Here is an 11,320-nt window from a genome sequence, read left to right on the forward strand (position 1 = left end):
ATATAGCAGGTTTTTCAACGACTTATATGAAAAAAAGCTCAAAGACATTCATAATAAATTAAATGAAAATTAAAACTAGAAAGATACCATACCATTTTTCATCTACCTGATAAGCAAAGATTAAAAAAAAAAATTGGTTATATCTGTATGAGAAAGCAGGTACTCATGGACATTTTTAGTTGGAGTTTAATATGAAAGGATTATAATTTCTATCGAAATTTTAAATGCTGTCCCTTGGACTAAGGAATTTAACCTACACAGATATTCATACATGTGCATAATCACTACAGCATTATTTGTAATTGATTAAATTATGATAAAGCCAGACAAAAGCATGAGCTATTTAAAAAAAAAAAAAAGTTGGTTACTTAGAAACCATGTTATTTCAAAAACTACAAGAGCTTATGAAAATAAAAATACTTTATTTCTGACTTAGCCAGCAGGTGACATAAAACAATCTTGATCTTTAGAGCCAACTTTGTTCTTTCCCCAGTCTTTTCCTTGGATCATGAATACAGCAAGTGCCCCAAAGAAAAACCCCCACACTGTGAAGAAAGCATGTACTAACTCCCTCCAGAGAAATCAAAGCTATAATGTACAGCTTTTAAAGCGTTTCTCCCAACTACCCTTAGATCAAGTATGTTCACTGCAATGGCTCCAGAAGCAGCAGACTCTTTCCTTCCAAGTCCCGCCCATCACAGACTGCCTATTACTACCCAACAAGCCCAGAGATGTGGCATGGACGCCCCACACGAGGAGACTTCAAAGTGTTCAGACTTTCAAGTCTGACCTATGAAAGAAAAATCTTAATTTGGGGTGACAAAGTGAGTTCTTCACGAACATGTACTCCAAATCCACATCCTCTGACAGTCCAAGAAGGTGAAGCTATCTGCCTACCTGAAGGCTACGGGCCTCACAACACCCAGCCCAGATAACCTTGGTTTAACTGTTTTCCATGGTAAGCTTCTTCTCATGTTCTACTCTGATTTCAAAAACTATAAACACACTGAAATTAAAACAAGAATTATTAAAGATAAAAAATAACACAGGAGCCAAATACCATGGGATGAGGTAGTCAATAGCATGGCCTATATGCAAATCACCCTACCTAACCTTTCCTAGAGGCTGGAGATTTAGCAAGCTCAGGAAGCCACCGCAAGGCCCCTGAAGATGAAATGGTTACCGTGGTCTAACAGTCAAGTTTGAAATGGCAACCTAAACCAAAACTAAGCTGTTTTCTGAAGTAGTATTTCTGTGCAGGTCAGCCAAGGCCCTGCGAAGATGGTGCTGTACCAGGGGTATGGTCCCACCAGGATGTTTCAAGATTAATACTGAAAGCTGCGCTTTGTCTGGATATCATCAAGAATCTGCTGCAGCTCCTCATCTTCAAACCGCCCCTCCAGGCTACAAGAAAACCAAAAGAAATGGGTGATTTAGTGAATGACAAGTCTCCCACAGTCTTCACTGTATGCTCACCTGTGAGCACAATGTGCCCAACTTTCCATTTATGCCTAAACACTGACATCCTTACCATTCAACTACACTTCTCCTCTATCTGCTTCTTTTCCTTTTAAAAACAGTATGAAATAGCTCAAACATATAAAAGCAGAGAAAATAAGTTAAGCTCAACAATTAGCCCTATTTGAGCTTGATTTAAGAAAACCTGACAGAAACAATTGATGGTCCTGTGTACACGCTCCATCCTAAGACTTCTCCCTCCCTTTCCCAGAAGTAACCACTACTCTCAGTCTTATACATATTTTTATACCTAACTATACATATATGTATCCATAAGCAATATGTAGCATTGATTTTAAACTTTATAAATGGCATCATTCTGTATGTACTCACCTGCAATTTCTCTTAAAATTTTTTCAGCATTTGTTCATATTATTCCATGTTGCTCTAGTTCATTAATTTTTTCACTGCTATGTAATACACATTGTATCAATATACAATGACAAATTTATCTATTCTCTTGTTCACTGATAGACTGTTTTCAAATTTCTGCCATCACCAACAATGCTGCAATGAACACTGGAATATGTCTTCTCGTAAACCAGCGTGAGCTGCTTTAGGGCATGTACCCAGGAAAGGATTTTTGGGTCATGGGGTATGTTCATCTTTAACTTTACTAGATTTTGCCAAATTGCTCTCCAAAGTGACGGTACTAATTTACACTCTTACCATTCAGTCAGTGTACAAGAGCTCCAGCTGTTCTACCTTGTTGCTAATACTTGTGGTATAAAACCATCATTCTCATATAATCAAAGACATTCATATTCAATGTTGACGTTATCTAAATTTTAAATGCACACATCTTTTAGACAGAATAATTCTACCTGTATGAATCTATCCAATACACATAAAACCTATATCCACTACTAACCTTGGGATCAGAGCCTTGGACTCCTCAGCAGTCTCTGGGCAAAGATTGGCCAAACAGGCCAACTCGAACTTATGAAGCTTTTTCTGGAGCAACAAGCTGATCATAGGGAAGAAAATCAAAATGAAAAAATGATCAATAGAAAAAGGGGAAACAAATATACCTAGCAAAAAAAGAAGCAGAGTATCACAATCATTCCAATAAGGCTAGGTACGGCTGCAAAATTTTGCTTTCAAATCATTTCCTGTTTCTACTCCTGAAGAACAGGAAGTTCTGGAGAAGTCAGATAGAGACAATGAAAGTGAAGGGTGCTCCCCAGGGCAGACTAGGCCCTGGTACCACAACCTTTGAAAAACCACTATACACCTCAAGGACCATACAAAAATCTTTGGCCCAGGATTTGATTTTGTTGCTCCCTGCTCTTCCTTACCATGCTCCCTTCCTTCATTATTAATTTTGGGTTGGATAGAATTGTCTTTAAAATTTATCTAAGATTAAATAAATACAGGCATGCCCTACTTTGTGCAAATATATGTGTAAACAGCATCTTATTTTAAATGTACTAAAAATGTTCAAACTACATTAAAAAGAACAGTTAATACAACACGGATCTTGGATTGTCACGCATCTAGCTCGGCGGCAACAAACAAGATCCTAAAATAAAGCTCATCTATGATAAATTTGGGAAGCCCTGGTGGTGTAGTGATTAAGAGCTACAGCTGCTAATCAAAAGGTCATCAGTTCGAATCCACCAGGCACTCCCTGGAAACTCTATGGGGCAGTTCTACTCTGTCGTATAGGGTTGCTAGGAGTCAGAATCGACTCGAAGGCAACGGGTTCTAATAAGTTTAGTTGCAGAGAGGACCTTCAATAATCCTAATTAACCATTAAGAAATAAAATGTTTACTGTGCCTATCACTCTATTACAAGCACATCAGTCATTGTTCCAACTTTATAAAGACAGAAAAATTAAAGCTACCCATAACATTACCAAGACATAAACAATGTTATCATTTTAGTACATCATTCCAAACACTTTTGTTTCTGAATATACACATTGGTTTTGTAGCTTTTTATCATTTAATAAAGGGATTTTCATTTCATAAAGAAAATACTGCACACTTAGTGACATGGGAAGAGGTTCATAATGTACTGGGTGGATGTGTATGGTGGGATTCACAGTAAAATGAATATATGGTTGTTTACAAACACAAATACCAAAAAAATTGCCACAAAGGTGAAAAATGCTACTATCTAGAAATAATCAATGTTAAAAAGTTTATGAAGATTTCCCCTCCCTTTTTACTTATTTACACATACATACATACGTACATATATATAGAGAGAGACAGAGAGAGACAGAGAGAGAGACAGAGAGAGAGAGACAGAGAGAGAGAGACAGAGACAGAGAGAGAGACAGAGACAGAGAGAGACAGAGACAGAGAGAGAGAGAGACAAAGAGCCAGTCCCTGCTTGGCACAAACAGTTAAGCTCTTGACTACTACCAGAAAGGCTGGTGGTTCAAACCCACCCAGAGGCATCTTGGAAGATAGGCTTAGTGTTCTGCTGCTGAAAGATCTGCCTTAGAAACCTGGGGCAGTTCTACTCTGCACACGAGATCGCCATAAGTTGGAATCGACTTGATGGCAACCAACATTAACAACAAATACACATATACGTATACATGTGTGCGCATGTATATACACAGGTAGTCCCCAACTTATGACATATTCAAGTTACAACAAACCACATTTAAAACTGTCCTATTTTTTCTGGGGTACATCTTATCATTAGTAATATGTACTACATAAAATGTTGAAGCATGTAATTTGCTGATGTTATTCTCAGATGTTCACTCACAGGTGCTCAATTTTATGATTTTCTGTGCAAATCACTGCCATATGGATTTAGTTTTCTAAACTAAATAAGGGAAATCAGGTGCTTGAAAACACGGACCAAAAGCTGATTGCTTTGCCAAAGTCGACAGGCAGATTCAGGAAGCAGTGAGATGTTACCAGGAAACATATGAAGAAAAAAAGACGACCATAGGGACAACTCTTGTTAATTTTCTGACTAGAAACGCCATCCCCATTCCCAGGGATAATCCAGATGATCCAGACCCTTCCACAAGTGGAGTTATTACCACCAAATGTCGTCTAACTCTTTTTCATGGCTAGGGTAAATTTTTGTGATTTGGGTATTTTTTATGTATATATGAAAATACACCTGTAAGTTTGTTTATATGTAATGTTTCCAACCCCAAAGACAAACAATGATTGGATTTATAAGACATTGATAATAAATGGCAATAATAAAAAAAAGAAAAAGAGGTATTCTACATACATCAGAACCGACTCACAACAGAGTCATTCTAAATCGGGGGCTACCTGCATATAAATACACACACACACAAATGTTGTTGTTGTTGTTAGGTGCCATTGAGTCGGTTCTGATTCATAGCGACCCTATGTACAACAGAATGAAACTCTGCCTGCGCTACCCTCACAACTGTTGTTATGCTTGGGCCCAATGTTACAGTCACTGTGTCAATCCACCTCATTGAGGGTCTTCCTCTTTTTCACTGACCCTCTATTTTACCAAGCATAATGTCCTTCACCAGGGATTGGTCCTGCCTGAAAACATGTCCAAAGTACATGAGATGAAGTCTTGCCATACTTGCTTCTAAGGAGCATGCGTATTTTTTGTGTATTTTAATTGGAACACTTTTAATAATACTTTTTGAATATCATTGTAAATGCATACGAATACTTCTATGTACACTTGGTTGGTTACTGTATTTTCTAAAGACAAATTCCTGCAAGGAGAATTATTCAAAGGATATGCCTCTTTTGAAGGCTTCTGAGACATAGTGGCAGAGTGTGTCCTAAAAGGGCTTTACCAATGTACACTCCAAGCAGCGATGAGTGCAAGTAGCTGTTTACAGCAACTTCCATATTTACAATTCAGTGACATTGGATACACTTTTTATGTTGTGCATTATAGCTATCCTTCTCCAAAATATTTCACCATCATTATTTTTCAACAATATTTTATTATTTTCATTAAAAGTTTACATAGTAAGTTAAATTCCCATTAAATAATTTCTGTACACACTGTTTAGAGACATTGGTTACATTTTTCACAATGTTTTAATATTCTCATTAATTCCCTTCTGAATGTTTTGCTTCCAGTAATCTGGTTTCCCTGTCCCCTTACCATTCCATCTTGCTTTAGACTAACTGTTGACTATTTGGTCTCTTATGATTTTTTGAAAGTGCATAGTACTCATTGGTAATACTCTTTATGAGCCAATCTGTTATTTAGCTAAAAGGTGCCCTCAGGGGTTAGTTTTGGGTCAAGGTTTATGGAGTATCTCAAGGCCACCACTACTACTTTTTAATCCTTTAAATCTACTTAGGCATATTACCATTTTTAAAAATTTTCTTGAGAATGAACATTATCTCATAAAAGTTAGCCATTTGAAGTTCTTAAGTAAATTGAGCATTTATAGAATTTAAGCCCATTTTTCAAAATTGAGTGTCACCTTTCTTAATTATTTGTAAGAACTTTTAAGAATAAAGACATCAACGCTTTTCAAGTTTACTCATACTTAAGTTTTACATATAGTATTTTATTTGATATAGGGAAGATGTGTATGCAAATTCATTTATTCAACAGATATTTATTTAGTGCCTACAATGAGATCCAGACAGTGGTGGATATGATGTTCCTGCCATCACGAAGCTTACATTCAACTATAATCTATCAATTTTCCCCCACTTAGAAATTTGCTGACCATACCACAACCAAGATAATATATACATTCACTCTCGTTATCCTCTAGCTATTTTATGAATCATAGTCTACATTTAAATATTTAAGCCTCTGGGAATTTATTTTGTTGTAAGGTATAAGAAACTTTGCTTCAAAATATTTCCTCATTAATTTACTGGACTGATATGACAGTAGATTCATATTTGAGTCTGTTCCTGAACTTTCTATTCTGTTCCAATGATCTGTCTATTCTGATGCCAAAGTGACACTATTTTAAGTATTGCCATTCTGTTTTGAAAATGTACTGGTAATTCATATAAGCTTAAGATCATTTTACTAAACTTCCTCTCACCCTAAAAAATCCCTTAGAGGCTTAGAATGGCATTAAATGTATACATAATTTGGAGAGAAGCAACATTTTTATAATATTAAGACTTCTTACTCATGAATACGTACATCTACCTTCATTTATGCAAGTCATTGTTTAGGTCCAATAGTCTGTAATTTTGTATGAAGCTCTACGTACTTCCTTCCAATCTTTTCCTCATGTATATATACACACACAATTTTAAAAACAGAGTATAATTCCTACATAGTTTTATTACCTTCATTTTCCCCACACTTAACAGATGTGAACATCTTTCAATTTCATTTTCTACCACAATTTTTAAAGGTGATAAAGTACTCCATATCAAATGGATCTACCACAATTTATTTAATCAATGCTTAATGTTTAGCTTTTTTTATCTTTAGTTAGTATAAATAGCTCTCTAAAAATATCTGTGTATTATTGCCTTTTGTCCATCTGCCTTTTCCTTAGGACACTACTGCTCAAACATTTTCACCGAAGTAGAACAAACAAATGTTTGTCCCACCCAGGGAACCTAAAAGCACAGGCTTAAATGGCTTTCTAAAACTTCAAGTTTTTAAGTCTCATGATTTAATTTAAAAATTCATGTACATTTTTTTGTCTTACTCCATAATATGCCGGTATGCTTGCTTTAATGTTAAAATGTTTTAAATTACCTACCATCGAGTGAAACTGATACTTTAGGAAGATGAGCTGTTTCCCTGTGGCCTCCTACATGCCACAACACATCGCTGTGTTTCCCAAGGTACATCCAACCCAACTGAAAGAAGTCCTAAAAGTCAGTCACTGTGTGAAAGGCAAAACAAAATGCAGAAAGAATGGTCCTCACAAGTCAGACCTATATGCATTATACAAAGATCTCTAAGACACTTTAGATGAATAACAAATTAAATAAGCCTATTTAAAAACAAAAAAACCTCCACAAAACAATGCTATGCATATATGTGTATATATATATCCACATACATATGTATATGGATATATATATACACACGTACACATACGGATATTTATATATATACGTGTGTGTGTATATATGTATCTTTAGCTGTATGTATATGTATGTGAATGCATGGAAAAAGATTTGGAGAGCTACACTCATCAAAATGCTAACAGAAAGTTCCTTATAAGGAATTAAAAAATTTCTGACAAAAACACTGCTTTAGTTACATTAAACTCATAGATGATTGCGGGGGAGGGGGAGGATGAGGATAGCATTCTACATGCAGATGCTCAATGAAAAAAAACAAACCAAATCTGTTGCCACTGAGTCAATTCTGACTCATAAGGACCCTACAGGACAGAGTAGAACTGCCCCATAGGGTTTCTGAGGCCATAATCTTTACAGAAACAGACTGCCACATCTTTCTCCTGTGGAGTGGCTGCTGGGTTCGAAAAGCTGACCTTTCGGTTAGCAGCTGAGTGCTTAACCACTGCATCCTCAGGGCTCCTTCAGATGCCCAATACTTTGGATTAATACATTTCTTTTAGCACTTACCTGCGGACACTGGCGATGGTCTCTCTGTTTTTGAAACGACTGAAACGGGCTGTGTAGTTTAAAGTTTTCATGAAGACTTCTGAGAGTTCCTGTTCATCCTCTGCACTCTCATTCTGTTGCTTTCGATGCTCTAGAAGCATATGAACTTCTGAATTTAGAAGTGTCTCAGCTGTTTCAAACTCTGTGAGAAGCACATCAGATAAATATTCATTCAAAAGACTATTTCTAAATTTCTTTTTATATCTGTCTTCACAATACCGGACAAATTCAGAGGCTTTATACTCCACATTGCTACCTCCATCCACACTAGAACATCACAAGGTACACTGGAGTCTACTGGATTCTACAATTTAGATAATTTGGCCTGATAGTTCTGACATCAAGGAACCTGACCTAGACATGCTATTAAATGATACATCATTGTCTTAAGTCTAGTCTAGTTACTGAATTCAAAATGGAGTATAACCAGAAATTATTTACTTCTAGCTTACATGAATCTTTATATTTCCATAATGCTAATATTATACTCTCGATTTTAAGAGTTACCACATACTAGGCAGGGCCAACTGTCTGTAAATACAAATGAATAATGCACCCCCAATTCTATTTTTGTACCTTCACGAATCTATTACGTACTATTAAACCAGGTCACCATGTATTACGTACTACTAGGCACTGAACAAAGGGCTGGAAGCTCCTACCCTCTGGATTTCACAGTCTAAGGCAACCCATCAACTAAACTCAATTCAAATATTCACCATTTTATACAAATCTCTTGCCCTTGATATTCATTTAAAAGAATTCTCTTGACCAATAGGAATACCTAGAAGTAATCTTTAAAAATTAGGTTTGAAAGAAAGCCAGCCCAGGTCTCCTTTCCATATGTTAACCTTTTCCTGTATTTTCAGGAAAGCACTGTTAAACATGCTATTATCCCTTTGGGAAAATCATTCTCTCCCTACATTCCCATAGGAACATATATTCCTAGTATTCATCACAAAGTGTTAGAGCGGGTTTGTATCTACCATTCCCATTTATCAGTGAGTTTCCCCAGAATAGGGACCATGTCTTATTCGTGTTTATAACCCCACAATAATCAAGAGGAAGCAACAGTGAAGAAAATCCCATATTACTTGTGTTTTGCATTTACATGCGATAAAGTTGTGCTTACTATTAGGACAATCACTGACACCACCATCAGAGTATGTCATGGTCCAGGGAACAGCCTCGCTTTGCTGACAAGATTTCATTCTTTTACAACATGAACGGTCAAATAAAAAACTATTTTTATTTGAAAAACACTTATTGCTACTGAATATAATAGGCACTCAAAAACTATTTTTTATTGTGGTGAAAATATAAAAAACAAAACCTTCACCAATTCAACAATTTCCACATCAGAGATACTGATTATATTTTTCATGTTGCACAACCTTTATTGCTAACCTTTATTGTCTGTTTGCTGTTAAGTCGTAAAAAGTTTTTTTAATATATATTGGATTTTACACCTTTATCATATATATAAGGAGCCCTCGTCGTGCAGTGGTTGGCGGTTCAAACCTACCCAGCAGCTCCACGGAGAAATACCTGGTAATCTGCTCCTGTAGATTACAGCCTAGAAAACCCTATGGGGAAGCTCGCTATGTGTTGAAACTGACTTGACGGCATCTAACATCAGATACGTGACTCCCGAAAATTTTCTCCCAGATCTGTAGGTTATATCTTCACTTTGTTGATATAGTCCTTTGATTAACAAAAGTATTTAATTTTTATGAGGTCCCATTTATCTATTTTGTCTTTTACTGCTTGTGCTGTCATACTTAATCTATTGTTAAAAACTAGGTCTCACAATCTCGCTTCATTTTCTTCTAAGAATTCTACGGTTTTAGTTTTCATATTTAGGTGCTTGATCCATTTTGAATTGGCTTTTGTATATGGTGTGATGCATGGGACCTGATTCATCCTTCCGTATGTGAAAATCCAATTTTCCTAGCACCATTTGTTGAAGAGACTCCTCCTTCTCCATTGAATGGACTTAGCACCCGTGTCGAAAATCAGTTGACCGGAGATGTACGAATTTATTTCCGGACTCTATTTTATTCCATTGGTCTATACGTCTATTAACATACCAGTACCGGGTTGTTTTAATTACCGCCCCATGGCGCAGTGGTTAAGCATTTGGCTGTTAACCAAAAGGTTGGCAGCTCGAATCCACCAGCTGCTCTTTGGAAACCCTACGGGGCAGTTCTACTTTGTCTCATAGGGTATGAAAGGACTCGATGGCAACAGGTTTGTTTGTTTTTTTCGTTATAGCATTTTTTTTTTCATCACATATACTCTTCATTGAACATCAGTTAGTTCATGATATTCTGGTTCTTATTTTTATTTTTTTAATATACATTTTTTTTATTGTACTTTCAGATGAAGGTTTACAGAACAAATAGTTTCTCATTAAACAGTCAGCACACATACTGTTTTATGACATTGGTTAACAACCCCACGACATGTCAACACTCTCCCTTCTCGACCTTGGAGGACTCTTTTATTTGGTTAAAATATACATACACAAAATCACACCATTTCAAAAGTTTCTACATGTACAATTCAGTGACATCAATTATTTTCTTCCAGTTGTGCTGCTATTCTCACTATCGTTTTCCAAATTATTCCATCACCATTATCTTCAACTCACTGCCTCTTACGCTTCCCATCAAATCTTTTGAGTTGCTGTTGTCAATTTGATCTTACATAGAAAAAAATTTTTTTTTTTTGGGCCTTAAATGAAGGTTTGCAGAACAAATAGTTTCTCATTAAAGAGTTAGTATACATATTGCCCTATGACAATGATTAACAACCCCACGACATGTCGACACTGCCCCTTCTCAACCTTGGGTTACCTATCACCAGCTTTCTTGTCCCCTCCTGCCTACTAGTACTTGTCCCTGGACTGCTGTGCCTCATTAGTCCCATTTTGTTTTATGAGGCTGTCCAACCCCTGGCTGAACGGTGAACTTTGGGAGTGAATTCACCACTATGCTAAAAGGGTGTCTGGGGGCCATACTCTCGTGGTTTCTCCAGTCTCCTTTAGGCCAATAAATCTGGTCTTTTTTTTGTGAGTTAGAATTTTGTTCTACATCCTTTTCCAGCTCTGTCCAGGACCCTCTATTGTGATCCCAGTCAGAGCAGTCTGTGGTGGCAGCCGGGCACCATCTAGCTGTACTGGACTCAGTCTGGTGGAGGCCGTGCTAGCTGTGGTCCATTAGTCCTTTGGACTAATCTTTTCCTTGTATCA

General features: G+C 36.7%; 1 protein-coding gene across 1 annotated transcript in view; it reads right to left on the bottom strand.

Annotated features, from left to right (window-relative positions):
- POLR2D (RNA polymerase II subunit D) overlaps positions 1-11,320 on the bottom strand; it is a 19,106-nt gene continuing 7,786 nt past the window's right edge. The window contains exons 2-4 of the mRNA XM_004387038.2: positions 8,029-8,209; positions 2,390-2,485; positions 1-1,404 (exon numbers count right to left, since the gene is read on the bottom strand). Of these exons, the coding sequence (XP_004387095.1) occupies positions 1,326-1,404; positions 2,390-2,485; positions 8,029-8,209 (356 nt within the window). The 3' untranslated portion in view covers positions 1-1,325. The remainder of the gene's footprint in view (positions 1,405-2,389; positions 2,486-8,028; positions 8,210-11,320) is intronic.

The sequence above is a fragment of the Trichechus manatus genome, unplaced genomic scaffold (genome assembly GCF_000243295.1).
Source record: "Trichechus manatus latirostris isolate Lorelei unplaced genomic scaffold, TriManLat1.0 scaffold00179, whole genome shotgun sequence".
NCBI lineage: Eukaryota > Metazoa > Chordata > Mammalia > Sirenia > Trichechidae > Trichechus > Trichechus manatus.